The sequence below is a fragment of the Morus notabilis genome, unplaced genomic scaffold (genome assembly GCF_000414095.1).
Source record: "Morus notabilis unplaced genomic scaffold, ASM41409v2 Scaffold552, whole genome shotgun sequence".
In the NCBI taxonomy this organism is placed as follows: domain Eukaryota; kingdom Viridiplantae; phylum Streptophyta; class Magnoliopsida; order Rosales; family Moraceae; genus Morus; species Morus notabilis.
The window spans coordinates 558,504-576,820 of NW_010384344.1; the positions used below are offsets into that span (position 1 = coordinate 558,504).

Here is an 18,317-nt window from a genome sequence, read left to right on the forward strand (position 1 = left end):
CTTTGTTTGTGTAGGAACTAATTCTCGGAATAAATGTAGAGAGAAAAAAAAAGGGTCTACGCAAATGTGTCAAAATTACATCCAAAGAACTAATGAATAATGATCAATGGGTTGGTCATGTCTAATAAATAATATCTTATGCTTTCCACAAAAGCAGAAAATAGAAAATAAAATAAAATAGGAATATCTTATAGTGTTGGACCCCACCACTAAAACATTAGAATTGAGGAGGCTAATCTAATCTAATATTCATCGCCAACCCAGCCATTCTCTTCTTGAAAAAAAAAAAGGGAAAAAACTTGAATATTTTTTAGGTCTCCATCAAATGCCACTTTTGCTCCATTGTGCCACAACACTTAACAGAAACCACACAAACATTTGCCATAAAATTTGGAACACATATTTCTTTCTCCATATTATGATACGTCCCACACACGCTTTACTGTATATATGTGTGTTTCTAGACACCTTTCCAGCTTTTTATATGTGGCACTTGAATTTGGAATCCAAATTTATATATGGCCTCTTTTTTTTTTAATGTTATTTCTTTTGAGAATTTAGGGTTCACATATATGAGAAGGGAAGGAAAGAAGTATAGATTCCAATAAGCTGTGGTCTTACGAATATAACTTTTATGGGATTATTATAATGTTATATATATATATATATATACTGTACGTGTATATATAAATCTACATATACACACACACCCTTAAAAAATAGAAGGGCGTTTGTTAGCTTGCCATTGTTCTCGATGGATAACGACTCACGACCCAAGCTTCATGTTAAAACTTAAAAACTAGAATGAAATTGTGAAACATTATATGTAATTTCTAATTTGACCTAACGTGTGTTTTGACTAGTCATGTGGCCGTTCAATACTTCGTTATCAAACATGACAATATATATACACAAACATATGCTACTATTTATATATACATAATACTTTCTGCCTGTTTGAAAATTTATCCAGGTAAAAAAAAAAAAAAATAACACCATGCATGCCCCACAATTAGCATCTAAAAGGGATCACAGATATAACTTCTCTTGCTCACATATCATAATAGTTGTTACCTAGTTGTGATATACTATAGGTATATATAAACACCCCATACGTGTATATTGTATGGATGTATGTGTGTATCTTTAAATATGTCATAAGACAAAGTTGAGTTTTGTTACCTATCCATTACTCATGATCTACCTGTCTCATTATCTTAATACATGACTACTTAAAATCAAAGCTGAAAAAAAAAAAAAAAAAAAAAAACTAAATGGTACTAATGCTAAAGGATCACTATAAATATTCTGGCCCGCGGTTAAAAAAAAAAAAAAAAAAAAAAAAGAACTTGCAGTATTGCCGTCTCATGACAAAGTGAAATTCAATCAATCTAAAGTTTTAGACATAGAATATATACAATTTTATAGTATGGTATGAAAATCGGTATGGTTCTGTTTTAGACCGTTACATTTATTTTGCCAGTTTTTATATTTTTCTTTTATATGTGATTTTAACCATTTTCTTAACTCTATTTATTATATTTTTTACTTCTAGTATATCAATTTTTCAGTAAAATATCAGTTATAAAGTAAACATAATAAAAAAAATAAGAAAAAAAAATGAACCATGAAGTTTTAAACAATGTATATTTTTATGTCATTATGTAATTTTAATCAAATCTAATGGGTAAACAATGCACTATGATAGAATATATCATATCATACTTTTTCCCCATTAATTTAACATTTTCCAGCAACATTAGTGTTCTTACATATTTCTATGAATGCTCAATTTAATCAGAAGACATTGTATATAAAGTTAATAATTTAATCATTTTAGACTGTGTAACATTAAGAAGATAGTGATGATAACTCTTTTTAATTCCCCAAATAGATTTGACCAAAGTTTTGGAAGTCATAAAGCTAATACGTTAGCTAAACAGATAGGCATACATATAGGCCTCGTTCATTTCGCGGATTCGAGTTTTCAATTCGAGCTGATATGTGACATTTTGTGAGAACTTTTTACTGTAGCATAAAAAGTTAGATGTGACATTTTCTGAGAGTTTTTTATTATAGAAATTCATAACTGAAAACTCGAATCGATGAAATGAACGAGGTCATAGACTTTACATACAAAAGATATTTTTAATTTATTTGAAGAAATAAAGTTATATACTATCATGAATTAATACTATTCCTCTATTGATTACTTGGTGATGATGGAGTCCTTATCGTGTGTTTAAAGAAGAATATCATGATAAAGAAGAAGGTACAGAAGTGCAAACAAATTAATTAAGCCTAACTATATCTACATAATTCAGTGCAAAAAAAAAAAAAAAATCTATGATCTACATAAAAAAGGAACGGATCAAGGCGTAAAAGGTTATCTGACCCGTTGAAAAAAAAAAAAAAAAAAAAAAAAAAAAAAAAAAAAAAAAAAAAAGACAGAAACAGATCAGAAAAAAACGTGAAGATATCAATGGAAAATGTATGTGTGTGTGTATAAACATATATATATATACACACACTAATATATACATATATATGTATTATAGATATTGGAGCAGAATGTAAATACAATTTAGCAGCTATAATTAGCAGTGCCATGGGTTTGGTCCGTTTGGACATATATGATCCGTAATGTCTCTGATTAATTAAATTATCTATTTAGCATATGTAACTATCCAATTAGATGATTCAATGTTTTTTAATTATTAATTAAAGAAAACATTATAGTCAGAAGGCTGCCACTAATATTAAAAAACTAGCTCTTTGGGCCTGAGATGGAGATTGGAAATTTGGAAGGAGTCGCACAAACCGCCTAAAACCAATTGATCGGATAATTATTTTAATAATAATTGTAATTAGTATAAGAGGTTACATCACTATAATTTTTTTAAATTTCTATCAATTTTTTTTTAAATCAATAAAATAAAGCATAGAGACCAATGGAAAAATATCCTAGCCTAAGAAAGGACAGCTGTACACTCTCTCCACCACAAAATAGGTTCACCACCACAACACAATACCCTATATATATAATATAATAAAAAAAATTGTAATAATTTTATATTGCCTTTGAAGTGAAGAGATAGGATAGGCCAAACCAATCTAATGCTTGTCCTTGATTCTTTTAAAAATCTTTTTCCTCCTAAATTCGCAGTCATTGTTTACATCACCCCCACAAGAACACCACCCATTTGCCAATTCAGTCGTATCACGCATCCATTAAATTTTTCTTTTTAGAACAAAAAAATTTGTAATATATATGGACAATAAAAATTACTTAAAACAAGATATAATTATGAACCGTGAGATTACATTATAATTATATAGAGAAATATTATAATTAATCAAATTTAATAAAAGTCGTTTTAAAACTATGTTTTATTAGTAAAAAAGATATAAAATTATTACATTTAAAGAGTAATTTTGACGAATACTCTTTAAAAGTGCATAAGTCAATATTTTTATTTTTTATTATTGATTCATAATATTCTTAATTAAATAAATACACTAATAAAATAATATTTATCAAAAATAAAAATAAAAATTTAGACTCCTATACTCTCAAATTTTTTAAAAAAATTAATTCTTGTTACTTCCGTAGGCCCATTTAGTGATGCTGTATTTGACATCATCTTCCGAAACCTAAGGTGGCGCACTCGTGCTAAGACTTTGATTTTCTTCTTCATTTTTTATTTATTTATTGAATATTTAAAAAAAATGGAAGAAGAATATCCTCAGTTTACTATTGGTCCGGCCCTTTAGAGTTCAACGCATTTGTTGTTTGTTTCCTGGGAATCTCCGGGACCACCCACTCTCTCTCTTCCCTACTCTCTAACCCTCTCCTTTCTGTTCTGGTCTTCCTATATAAAGGGAAGCTTCCCACTTGCATTATTCAAACAACTCGCCTACCTAGCTCTCTAACTCTCTCTCTAGAAATCACACCACAAGAGAGCTAAAAACGCAGAGTTCAGAAGTTTTGTCACGTAACAAAAGATTTTCTTTTCTTTTGGAATGACGAAGATATACCCGAGTTTTGCCTCCGCCAATGCCGCCTCCGCCGCCGCGGAGAAGCTCAAGTCTTCGGGCGGCTCCGAATTAGGCGATTCCGCCGTCGTCTTAACGGTATGGACAAAGTCGCTGCTCTTCAACTGCAATGGCTTCACCGTCTACGACGGCAAGGGTAATTTGGTCTTTCGCGTCGATAATTACCTTGCCGGGAATAAAGGCGAGATCGTCCTTATGGACGCCTCCGGCAAGCCTCTCCTCACCATCCGCCGCAAGGTAATTATAATCTTTCCGCTATCAGCAGTTTTTAACCGTTAATTACGTCCGATAAAAATCACGTTAAAAGAATTAACAGTTTTGAAACTTATAATACGATACTAAATTTTTTAATTATAACTTAATCGTATTTGCATACTGTTTGATTATGACATGATTACTGACGAGATGTTCGATTACAGAGGTTGAGTCTGGGAGACAATTGGCTCGTTTTCGACGGGGAAACGGCGTCGAATCCCCGATTCAGCGTGAGGAAGCACGTGAACCTCCTCAACGCGCGGTGCCTCGCTCACGTGAGCTCCGGCGGCGGCAGCGGCAGTGGTGGATCGCTGCGATCGAGCAAGAACTCGTCGGTATTGTACGAGATAGAGGGGTCGTATTCGCAGCGGAGCTGCGCGGTGTACGACCAGAAGAGGCGGAGGGTGGTGGAGATCAGGCGGAAGGAGGCAGCGGTTTGCGGCGTGGCGTTGGGAGGCGACGTCTTCCGGCTGCTCGTCGAGCCGCAGTTCGACACGGCCGTGGCGATGGCACTCGTCATAATTCTTGACCAGATGTTCGGATCGTCCTCTAGACGTTAATTAGTATAAATTAATTACCACAGAAATTAATTAGTTTCGTATAGATATGAACACAAGACCATGATCAAAATCAACCAATGGTGGATATCCTCTACCGATTTGTGATCGATCTACTTTTTTGCCTTCATGATTGTACACCGCGTGGGGGCCGACATTGGGGAACTGGGGAGCACAAAAACGACACTAAGGGCTTGGTCTTTTCCCTTTGTTTTTTAATTATGAAAAGACCAAGCGCAGTGAGTGGAGTTGTATATACCAAAATATTGGAGAAATAAATAAGGTTTCTTCTCTATATTTTTGTATTAAGAACTAATCTAATGTCGTAGATTTTCCTTATACATAGTTATATATCTATTCCAGATTTTGGATGAATGAAATTTGTTGTCCCTACGTATTTTTTATTTCTTCCGACGAGCCTGAATTTTAGCATTCGTATATCAACAAGTTATTGATGCATAAAAAAAATGAATAGACCCTAAAAAAAAAAAAAATTTTGGAGGTCAGAAATGAAAGGTTAAGACCCAATTCATTTCACTAGTTCGAATTATAACTCAAATTTTTGTTAGATCACAAAAATTTAAATTCAATTTTTTTTTCTACAATTTTTCTTTCACATAAATTCACTTTTTAACTCAAATTTTTATATCAGATTTGGTAAAAGAATATGCGTTACACTTAAATGAAAGATTAATTTTTTTTTCCTTTGATCAATTTCCTTTTCTAACTTTCAAATGGTTAGATGAAGAAGAGATAGCACATTTTAGTGAAAAGACTTTGATCAACATTTCTATCGGCGTTTAGAGAGATCTTTTAATAATATTTAGAAGAGCATGCTATTTCCAGTCAAGATTTGGTTCTAGAAATTTTTAAAAAAGGACAGATGTCCTCACCGGATGGGATGATTATTCGTTGCATAAAATTGAGAGATGGTTAGAAAACAATAGAAAAGTCGTGTAATTCAATAGCTAGGCTGAATGGATTTTTTTTTTTTTTTTTTTTTTGTCCTTAAAATCGAGAGGAAAAATAAAAAGGAGAAAAGACTAATAGCGGTGTTTGGTAATGACGATATTTCAAAATCCTCCAAACACTAATTTTGTGCTTTACCCTCCTCACCTAATTTGATGATGTTTATCCTTCGTATGTTTGTTCTTGTTTTTTAGTCGGTGAAAGTATATAGTCCATTTATGGTCCTAAATGCTAATCCACATCATCTATGGAGAACATATTCTATTTCTTTATCAAGAGCAGACAAATATTGCTCTCAACATGAATTTAAACGAAAGGGGAAAAAAATCTTGCATCCTTTTTTTGTAGACACTAGATAATCATGATTAATTGTTGTGCAGAATTTATTTACTGGCGTTTTTTTGTAGAAAAATTTTCATGTTAGCAAAAAAAAAAAAAAAAGAGAGAGAGACTAAGACGTAAAAGGATAAAGTTGTCAATTGTCATAAGCCCTCTTAGGATGGATATATAACTTGGCTCCTCAATTAGTTAATTAGGTAAGCGACCAAATTGCTTATAATACATTACACGACTAGTTTACTCAGTTAGTTTTCATAATATAAATTATGTAATTACTGTTTTTCTTTACTTTAGGGGGAACCACGATACGTGTATTCTTGGTATATGTATGTATATATATATGTAATTATATAATGCATGATATAGCTTAAGGCGGCGGCCTCATATGTCATAACAATTAACGACGAACGAATCCAACTCATTGAGCTGGCCTTTCCCTCGAGATTATCTTCTACAAAATTAATTCTTTTCTTTAAAGAATGTTCTAGAATTTTAAATATGTGTTTAATGTTCCAAAAACTCAGGCGTTATGTGGGCCATTAAGCCAGTGCATCTTCCACGTGAATTTTTCTTCTTATTAATTTTCAAGAAATTAATTGTTCATTTTTATATAAAAGAAAAAAAAAACAGAAATTAATAGTTGAAGCTTTTTGTAATTAGGGTTGGATTCAGGTCACATGTTCACCGTTCAACCAATATTTGCTCTTTCGGCCTACGGGAAAAGTTGGCCCAGCAAGGTCGTTACGACATTGGGATGGGATAATTAAAACGGTCCACGCGCATGTGACTGGGTTTATCATCTTCAAACGTGACCCAAGATTAGGGCCCCTACTTTGCCTGGATTTTACGTGGTCCACTTTCCAACAATTATGTGCGAGATATCCTTCATAAAGACTCGATGAAGTTCAAAGTATCTTAAATGTAACAAATTTACTTGTGCGAATTTTGAGGTGGTATCAACTCAAATGAGAGTTGGAGTGTTCTTTTTTTTTTTTTTTTTTTTTTTTTTTTAGTTCACGGAACAGGATGAGCATGTGGCCATCCGCTTTCATTTCACCAATTCGAGTTTAAAATTTGAGTTTTACCACAATAAAAAACTCTCATAAGCAGTTACATTTAATTTTTTTACTATAGTAAAAAGTTCTCACATAAAGTCATATCTTAACTCGAATTAAAAACTTGAATCAATGAACTAAACGGATGTTCGAGTATGGTCTATAGTATGGTCATTAAAAGTGTTTAACTGGTTTTTGTTAATGAAATAACTTATTCAAATTGGGATTTTGACAATTACGTACGTTGTGGTACTTAAGTTGCATTTGGTATGAGGGTTCTAGAACCAGAACTATGATTTTGGTTCAAACCTTTGTTTGTTTGCAAAAAGTAAAAAATAGTTCTTGAAAACCAGTGTTTGGTTTGGATAGTTCTTGTTCAATGTTTGAATCCTGATGTGATATTTTAAATCAGAACCATCCCAAAAAATAAAACTACCTCCCCCTTTGATTTTGGGTGGTTCAAACCTCTTGTTCTGATTCTGGTTCCAAAACTATAGTTTGGACCCTAAGTTCAAATCATAAATCATAGTTTTGGTTCTAAAACTAAAACCATCCTGATTTGAACCCTCATACCAAACACAACCTTATATTAAGACAAGGTTCAAATCTAAAATACCTTAACATATTAATAAATACCCTTTTATTATGAAACAAAATTTTCTTATATTTATATTTGAACAAGTGGGGAATTTTGGAATTTGTTCAAACATAAATAAAAAAAGATATTGTTGTGACAATCAAGTGCCATATGTCACATATGAAAAAGTAACTCACATATGAAAAATGAAACAAGCTTGTTCATTTGCACCCAAAGTCAAAAAAAAAATTTGAACTCAAGTTACAATTTTATTCAAATTTATGTTTTTTGTAAAATTTGAGTTTTAACTTGAGTTTTGGGCTAAAATCTGAGTTCAAATTCCCCATTCAACTCAAGTTTCTAAACTCAAACTCAAATTAATGAATAATATTTTTTCTATTAAGTAAAAACGACATAACTTTTTCATTTTAATTCCGATTGAGATGATTTTTTCTATGAGTTTATAACGAAGAGACGAAGAAAATCTCACTCATATACTCTATTAAAATTTTCCATCACCATTGAGTTTTTATTAAAATACTATACAAATACAAATTCAAGTTTTGACCCACCCAAACACAAACTCAAATATATTCTCAATTCAAATCATAACTCCAAATGTGCACATCCAAACACAAACTCAAATTAGAGTCCGAACTTAAATCATACTTAAATACACATTAACTCAAATCACCGTAACTCAAAAAATCAAATGAACAAGCCAGTTTTTATAACTTTAAGTGGGTTATGAAATACCCATAAAATTGTAGAGGTGCACTTTTGGGTGCAAGGTTTGTGCACACGGGACATGGAGAAATACTGTTGAAAAGAATGCTTTAAACGAACAATAATTTAAATTTGAATTTAGAATTTGAAAAGTCAATATAACTAACTCATAAACTTTAATGAAGTAGTGGCTATTTTTTCTTGTTGGGTGTCAGGTTGTCAAACGTTCTATAAATTATAAATTATAGATATGGAGAAATCAAAAGGTAAAATAACTAACATAATTCTCATTTTTTCCTCACCCAAAAAAAGTAGGGCTTATTGTGAATTTTCATTATTGCTATGTGCAAATTCATTTTAAAGCTTGTCATATCTTAAAAACAATCTATTGATTAAATCCTATAAGCAATCACAACTAAGAGACGATAAATAATGCGTTATAAAAAGCGTAACTCATACATGTTTCAAGTCTTCATTTTCAAATTTTCAACAAGTATTACTAAATTCAATTGACTTCCAAATATGTTTTATGTAACAAAATGTTCTGAGACAGAACCCATACAAATCAAGTCATCAATATCTCAACTCTCCCTAATGAAAAAGTTTACAATTTAAAGTCCTTAAAAACATGTGGCACTAAAAAACAATTATGTTAAATAACAGAGTAAATATGAAATTCTTCTAAAAAAAATGCATTATCAATAGTTGACGATTTAGTTTGATCATAATTTCTCACTTACTTCAAATTTTAAGATCTAAAGTTAAGAAAAAATAATCATCTTAATTACCGCACACTCCAAAGAAACAAGAAACAATTTTATAAAACGATTCCCCTCAAGCCTCCACTTTTTCTATATGGGTTTGTGTCTTGATAACATTTTATCACGAGGAGGCAATATGTTGCTCATATAGTTGACTTCTAATGATGCTAAGAAGGCATTCATTTCTTTAATGTCAAACATAAAATTATGCGTTTGTTTTTGTTCTTAAGATTATCGTTTTACATATAATATGAATGGCATCTATATGCAAAAATACTAAATCTAGTAAGGAGTGAGGAAAACACCATTTCGCATGATCTTGCAAAGATGGAAAGAGACATGTATACTTTTTCTATTACGGTTTAGTTGACTATTAGAGTGGATATATTAATATATAAATGGAGTTGTCATATATTTGTATATGTACATGAGGTCGTAAACGAATAAATTTCATTTGCTTACGCTTATGTCACTACAACAATAAAGGCCATTTGCGATGATATTTTTTATGACGACAAATGTCGTCACAAATAATATAATATTTATGACGACATGTCGTCGTAATTACTCCCCATTAAATAAAATAATCATGTCGTCGCTAATAACTTAAATGTCGTCGCAAATAATTTTAGAGCTCAAATTTCAATGGCACGGATTTTTACCGCCAAGGTAATCCATTTTTGCGACGATAAGTCGTCGCAAATAATAAGATATTTACGGTGACAAATGGCGTTGCAAATAATTTCATGTTATTTGCGACGACATTTTCTCTTTGTCGTCGCAAATAATCCTTTTAAGATTTCACCAAAAACTAAACACGGGAAAAATGATTATTTACGACGACTCAAAAATTATTTGCGACGACATTATGTCGTCGCAACTAATTGCCAGCTGTGACGTATTTGCGACGACATTTTAAATTTATTTGCGATGACATTGTCGTCTCAAATAAGTCTGATCTAATATACCTTATCTTCTTCTTCTTCATTTTCCCCCGACGTTTTCTCTCTCTCTCCTGTAAAATCTCTCTCTCTTTGCCTCCTCTTCCCGTCGCCGCCTCTGCCACCGGCCCTCTTTTCTCTCTCTTCCCTTCTCTCTCTCTCTCTCTCTCGTCCCTTCTTTCTCTCTCTCTTTCGATCCCTTCTCTCTTCTTCCCCTCTCCGGCCGCCGCCGCCGCTCCCGCTTCCCCGCCCCCGCCAGGACTTCGAAGAGGCTAACCTACTCTGACAGGTTTGGGTTTTATCCTTTTTTTTCTTTTTGTAAATTTTGTTTGGTTGCCGAGAAAATGGAAGAAGAAAATGGAAAATGGAAGAAGAATCGTGCCCATCAAAGAAAATTTTATTGCTCTTGTTTTGCTTATCGAGTATGTGCTTGGATTGAGCTACGAGAATTTTGATGCTCTAGGAGTTAAATATTGGGAATTTTGTTCGAGTTTAGTCATTTTTTATGGTTCCGAGAATGTGAAAATTTAAACTTGCATTGAATAATGAAGAATTGTGTCTATATGTTACTCTAGATGTTAATAAAATGTTAATTTCAGTGTTTGAAAATTATGTTCGATCTTTCAATTTGATGTAGGCGTTGATTTTTCACCTTTGTCGCTGTTTGTCCGGTTCCTCCAATGTAATCCCGCTATTTTCAGCCCCCATTTAATAGGTTTTGAACTTTGTAAGTTTTTTATATTTATTGTTCTTTTAGTTTAAAATTGTTGTAGTTTTTGGTTGTATGAATTATTTGAACTATGATTTTCTTATATTGTTGAAATTTAGTATATGTTTGTGATTCTTGTTCTGGGTGGCGCATCTTGCAACTATGGTATGCCAAAATCTTTTAAAGTTGTTTTTCTGCAGGTTTAGATTTTTGGATCATAAGAAAAATAAGCCGTTATGCTGCTGAAATTTAGTTAGAAAATGATAATTTTAATAAGTTCATTAACAAACTTTAATGAATAAAATTTAATTGTGTTAATAAAGAGTAAAATTAAAATTAATTAAACACATTAATAAATTATTATATCTATTGTTGTGTATAGTTGAAATGCCAATTGATAAAAGTTAGATTTATTTGAGGAATTGATTGTCGGATCAATATTAGAATGGGTTATCTGCTTTTATTGAGGTTGCCAAAAATTATGAAACTTCAAGTAGCCATATCAGCTGTCCTTGTGTAAAATGTAAAAACCATGAAATGCATCTAGTAGAAACTGTGAGAGCGCATATACATCGATTTGGTTTTGATCCATTGTATAGTACATGGATTCACCATGGTGAAGTAGAAGCGATTTCAGGTGTCGACCCAATAGTTAATCAACCAGTAGACGAGATGTTTACAGTCTTAGAAGACGTTGCTAGGATTAATAATGACCATGAAATGTTGGACGAGACACATGCGGATCTAGAAGATGCACAGTACGCTGAATTTAAGGATCTACTTTCTGAGCTCCAGGTGGGAATGTATCCATGCTGCACTAAGTATTCATCTTTAAATTTCTTAGTGAAATTGATGCATTTAAAAGTGTTATACAAGTGGCCTAATGAGTGTATGGATGCTCTGTTAAATCTATTGAAAGATGCATTCCCGGATGTGAAGTTACCTTCTTCTCATTATGAGTCGAAGAAGCTCATGAGTCAACTTGGACTCGGTTACGAAACAATTCATGTCTGCAAGTACGATTGTGCTTTGTTTTGGAAGGAGAATGCTGATCTACAAACGTGTCCAGTATGTAAAACATCCCGTTGGAAGAAAAAAAAAAGACAAAGGGTACTAAACAAGTGCCATGGAAAGTACTATGTTATTTCCCGTTAACATATCGGTTGAAGCATCTGTACGGTTCTCGTCACATAGCTAAAGATATGATGTGGCGCCAGCGTGGGCGTTCAAATGATGAGGATTTAATGCATCATCCAGTCGATGGTAATAAATGGAAGGAGGTAGATGAAAAGTATCCTGAGTTTTCACGTGAGCCGAGAAATGTTCGCTTGGGGTTGGCCGCTGATGGTTTCAATCCTTTTAGAAACATGAGCCTCTCATACAGTATGTGGCCGGTGGTTTTAACGGCCTACAATTTACCTCCGTGGTTATGCACTAGAATCCTTAATAATTTGTATAGTTTATACTAAAGTTAAACATAACAATGCATTTTAACGATGTGAAACTGTTTTGCAAGGACTGGCTTAACATTGACTACAACTATAAGAACGGTATTCTGAGGTCCGTAGTTGATAGGGAGGCAGTAAAGTGCTACAAAGACTGGAAAAGTTTCCTGCACCGCCACTTCAAACGCTATGGTAGAGACAGTCTTCCGAGTAACATGCGGAATCTACTTCATTGGGATCGTTGTTGCGATAGGTTATCTGCCGACAAATTTCAAGTAATTATAGATTTGTTACAACTTGATGATTTTTATACATAATTTGCTTAATTTTACTATTACTTATTATAGTTAATCATAAACAGAAAATATCAGAGACAAATAAAACTAATCGTAGCAACCAAAAGTATCCAAGCTTACATGGTTGGATATCGTACTCTCAGCATCGCAATAAGAAGGTTAGTAGTTATTTTTTCCACTTCATTAAAACGAAGTCATTATTCTAAAGTTATTTTTTGACTTCATTATCGTACTTATATGTTTGTGATGATTGTTCTGGGTGGCACATCTTACAGCTATGGTGTGTCAAAATCTTTTAAAGTTATTTTTTTACAAGTTTTGATTTTTGGATCATATGAAAAATAAGCCGTTATGCTGCCGAAATTTAGTTAGAATTTAAGAATTTTAACAAATATAATTTATTTGACTGGCTAGTACGAAGACCCAAGAGCCGATGTCTGCCATAGACAATTGGAGGAACATGCATCGTCGCGGGGCCTCTTGGGTTAATCCCCAAGCGGAATAGACTTTTTTAAGTATTTTTATTTTTCATATTAAATTTTTTTATACTGAAATAGTGGTTTTATAGCACGTATAAACAATTATAATGTCTTATTATGTAGAACACCCTACAGGAGGAGAGACATATGCAGAGAACACAGTCTACTTCAAGCTCGACTAGACCCGCCTTTGACGAGCATGAGGTTTTTGAGCCAGTTCTTGGCATGCGTAGAGGACATAAGATAGGAATGGGTCCGACGCTCTCCCAAAAGTATTACTCCGTGGCTTCTTCTTCATCTGCTGGTTTATACTCGGACGCAACATCATCGGCTCTACTTGACCCACGTATGAGTCGTTATTTAAAAAAATCGTACCGGCAACAAGTTAAGATTTATGAGAATCAGGTGAAAGTGTTAGAGTTGATGGCTAAATTACAGCCCAACATCCAATTACCTACGATTGATCGTCCAGAACCAGTTGACCTAGACACTCCTCTGCCTCCTTCAGATGATGACGGTCCTGATGATGATTCAGATGCTGGCGATGCTGCAAACTTAGACGATTAGTTCCGTTATATGTAGTTTTTTATTTCACTTTATTTAGACTTTTATATTTTTTTGAACATTATATATGCACTTCATGTAGTATTCATAATATATTTTATAAATTTATTTAGATTTACTATTTTTAATATTAATTTATATTTCACTTTTAATGTATCTTAATAAATTCTATTCAATATGTAACATAATGTTTAATTAAAAATATTAAAAATTAATTAATTGCCATTTTTTAAAAATTATAAAAAAAATTAATTTCGGTTTTTTTGTGACGACTTTTTTAGACTTGTCGTCGCAAAAAAAAATATTATTTGTGACGACAATTTGAAATGTCGTCGCAAAAATAGATCATATCACGAGAAATTTACGACAACGTATTAACGATGATTGTCGTCACAAATAATTTATTTGCGATGAATTATTTGCGACGACAATTTACAACGACGTGTCGTCGTAAAAAACTTTATTTGCGACGACATGCGGTTTTTTACGATGATAAAAAGTCATCGCAAAAACCCCTTTTTCTTGTAGTGTGTGACTATGCACTGCTTCATTTAAATGATCTCATCACACTTCGGAAAAGATAATTTACAAAACCTTGTTTAGAAATATAGTAGACTTTCTCATTAATATACATATTATTTGAGTTAAAATACTTTGAACTAAATCACAATTTTGGTTCACACTTTGTCTTGCAGTAAATATGCTGGAAGACTAAGGTTTGAACAACATAGACTCCATTTTCAACTTTCTTCGGAAAGAAATAAACCTTATTGGAAAATCTTCAAAGTTAAGACACATATTAGTAGTACTTGTATGGAGTTTTATTTTATAGGTAACATGTTTATGAGGAGTTTTATTTAGAATATATTTGTTGACATTATTATTAAAAAACTATTTCGTTTATTTAAAATTTATATGGAGGGTTATTTTCAATAAGGCTTATCTATTCAAATTTATTTATCATTTTTGGAATTAATTTAGTACAGGTTGAACTTGAATGCAAATAAGAAGTTGAAACTTTGTGCCAACTTCATATGTCGAATTCAGATTTGCTGTTCATATATATATATATATATATATATATATTTATCACAGTGATTGTTCATCACTAATTATTTACCATGTTATTTAAATTTAGGAATATGACCATGTAAATAGGAACGAAATACTAAAAATACTTAAGCAATTTAAGAAGTATTAAAATTTAATTTGAGAGACAACCACCGAAACAAGAAAATGAGACAGCAAATCTTGATTCTCATATGTCTACACAACGGTTGCTAATAAGGTTTTTGAATGTCAAAAACCAAATAGGTTGCTGAAAGTATGAGAATATAGCAACAAAAGCACAACAGAAGGAGTTTGTTGGAGACTGACACCTGAAACAATTAGTTAGATTCAATTTGGGATTTTAAGAATCAAAATATGTTGTTCAACATCTAGAGCTGAACTGGAGAAAACATGATTAGATCAACGTTTAGAGGCATTATCACTGTCTCTCACACTTTGGTTAAAAAACTGGTCTAGATTAGGTGTGCAAGGTGAAGGAAAATCAAAGGTCGGAGTAAGGCAAGCTAGGAGCCTTGGACCAGGATTGTGGGTTAGAAAGCGAGCTGAGAGGAAGCATGCAAGTGGCTTGCTCACCAAGTAGAGACATCATAAGTTGGTTGTGGTGGAGTTTGAAAAGGAGTTCCTTACTCCTAATTTCGATATTTTATAAACTATAGTTCGATGTTCGGTTTAATAAAATTTTGACTTGATTTTATTGGTGTGCCTAACTGTAACGCTCTTCTTGAACTAGCAGCTAAAAACAACACCCATTCGTGAGAAACGTTAACTCAAATATATAATATTGCTTAATAGAGAAATAATATCTATCACAAATACAATCAACGGAACATAATTCTTAATATTACAAATTTCATTCTTAAGATCTCCTAACTCGTCACGGGCATCACGAGAACTATATGAGCAAGCTCAGTAAGTAAACCATAAATAATTTTCACTTTCAAATATTTTTTTTAACATTTAGGGCCCTCTTATATAATATTAATCTAGTGTTATTAGAACCTCTTTCATATGACCCCTGTCATAGAATCTCTTATTCCTCCAGGATTTGGCCCTTCATCATATTTTAATCAGTTCATAATAGACACAAGATTCACATCATACTCAGAAATACTTTTCAAATCTCATGAAAACATCTCAACAATAACATATATAAATTGAAAACTTTCATTAAAAATATACTATTATTCAAGTGAGGCAGTGAAAAGTCTGCTTACAAACTAGTTGGTAGAGAAAAGAAACCTTCTCTTTCTTTCTGTCCTTCAATTTTCTCTTTTCTCTCTCTTCTCTTTTCCCTCACTCTCTCTCTTTCTCTCTTCTTTTACCTTATGTTGTCAAACATGGTCCACTCCATCTTTATATATAATACTATAAATACTTAGAATGTTCTCTTATTGCCAACAAACTATATGACTAACCTAGGCTAACTTAACTCGGTGTCCATGTGACCATTGCTTAATTTTTTATTATTTTCCTATGTTATTATTTCTTTTATCATATGGTGCCAGTTTACTGAACTAAGTAACCCTCTGAGCATGCAATTAAGCAAGTCATGGCACTATATCATAACACTAAAGAATGAGTAAAATCGTGTATGGCCATCTCATGCTAATAAACTTCCTATCATAACTTTAAAGCTAACTTATCCTTATTACCAAAAATTCTAAAATAATAATAAAAAATCATAAAATAAATTAAATTCTTTTTTTTAAACAAAGCTTGTTGCTGAAAATACTGAATATTACATTAACACTCATGGTTTTTCTTTTTCCTTTGGTTTTAGGTGCATTAAATAACCATATTCTTAACTTTATTTTCTTTATAGTTGTTTGCAATTATAGTTCATGATATAAAGAAATGATAATTTGATAGAGTCGTGTTTTTTATTAGTTTAGCAGTCATCTGTTAAGTCTTCCAAGTACTAAAAACAATTCTTTAAGATATTATCTTATTATTGAGTGATTTTCTTTACAATATTTTCTTTAAAGCAAAGAGACAATAATATGACATAAAATATTTTATTGCTCATGGTCATGGATTATATTTTTTTCTTTGTTAAAAGTAGTTCATCAACTCTAATAGGATCATGTGAAAAAAAAAATTATTTACGGTAAAAATTTGTCAACAGAATAATAACGAATTTTTAAATAATTTACTCAAACTAAATGATCTAAAACACAATTAAAAGCGGAATTTAAATAAGAATGTGCATAATTTATGGTTTACCCTCAATTCGAGAGCTACATCCACTGTGGGTAGAAGAGAAATTTTACTATCTTTGGAGAAATTACACGCACTAATGCTCAAAATCAGACTTAAGGATTTTCTTACTCATAATTCCTTATTTGTTGCTTAGGTCACTGCCTATAAACTTTTCCTATTTAAATTTGAGTTATTTCCCTTATCGTTTGGGAAAGTTTCCCAAAAGAGAGAGATTACAATCAATCAGGATGATTTTCTTATTTAAATTTCATATATTTAGTTTACATATAGCAAATCTTCGTGCAAATCTCACGAATCTCATCTCTTGTCTAGCCTCGATTTTAAACACTTTCAGAAGCTTCTTCGCCTACGATTGCAGGTACGGTCAGCTTCATGTTGTTCTTTGTATCTTTTCAAAGAAGTCGACCTCCTTCTTATGCCTGACACTTCTTTTTGCGATCGACTCCTAAGAAAGTCGTTGCTGACGTGACAGCTAGGGTTGAGCTATCTTTGATCATTTATGCTCTTATTTAGGGCATGTAAATCCCATACAAGGTTTAATTTAAGGTTATGTGTTTTATCCTACAACATTTGCCTCCAGGTCGAGGCATTCCTCTGAACTGCTTCGAGCTTTGACCAAGAAGGTTTTCCGCTATGACTTTTCTCCCATGTGCTTGCTTGCTTGCTTGTGAAGGATTCCATCCTTAAGTCCCTTTAGGCAATGATGGCTCTGACACAGAAGATGCTTCTTGAGCAGGGCAACAGTTGCATCGATCAAATCACTTTGTCAGGTGTCTCTTCACTGATCAAATGTTGTCGACAGAAGAGAGAAAGAGAGGGAGAGACAGAGCAAGAGAGAAGAATAGTGCGAGGATATTTCTAAAATTTTCAAAATTGTGGTGTAAAAGATGCTATTATTTTCAATTCGTCTAAATTCCTACTATATGCTTCTGCAAATGAATATCACTTTATAATACTTGTGTAAAAAATTTAAATTTATTTTTAAGTAATTTTGACAAATACTTTTTCAAAGTGCATGATTCAGGATTTTTACCCTTTACACTTGATTCAAAACTTTTTTAGTGAAATAATTACACTAATAAAAAAGTATTTATCAAGAGTATGAGGTAAATGTCCAGACTCATACATTTTTAAAGATAAATTCTCCATTTTTTTCTTTATTTTTTAAAAGGATTTAGATCTAATTTACACATAAAAATAATACAATCAAATAATTGAAGTTCATAAATGGTATTTAACCCTTATGCGGCATATATAGTAGGTAACAGTGCTGAAACTTTGGACGGGCCGCCCGCGA

The 18,317-nt window shown here is 32.3% G+C and overlaps 1 protein-coding gene across 1 annotated transcript; it reads left to right on the top strand.

Moving 5' to 3' along the window:
• Positions 1–3,920: 3,920 nt before the first annotated feature.
• On the top strand, positions 3,921–5,163 carry LOC21405569 (protein LURP-one-related 8). Its single transcript, XM_010114735.2, has 2 exons — positions 3,921–4,293; positions 4,476–5,163. The coding sequence occupies exons 1-2, from the start codon at positions 4,024–4,026 to the stop codon at positions 4,869–4,871; spliced, it is 666 nt and encodes a 221-aa protein (XP_010113037.1). The 5' UTR covers positions 3,921–4,023; the 3' UTR covers positions 4,872–5,163.
• Positions 5,164–18,317: the final 13,154 nt, after the last annotated feature.

What these genes read in the sequence shown, in the direction of transcription:
- LOC21405569 (XM_010114735.2), top strand. Translation starts at nt 4,024, where the DNA reads ATGACGAAGATATACCCGAGTTTTGCCTCCGCCAATGCCGCCTCCGCC. An exon ending in TCCTCACCATCCGCCGCAAG is followed by an intron (nt 4,294 to 4,475) that starts GTAATTATAATC and finishes GTTCGATTACAG; the next exon opens with AGGTTGAGTCTGGGAGACAA.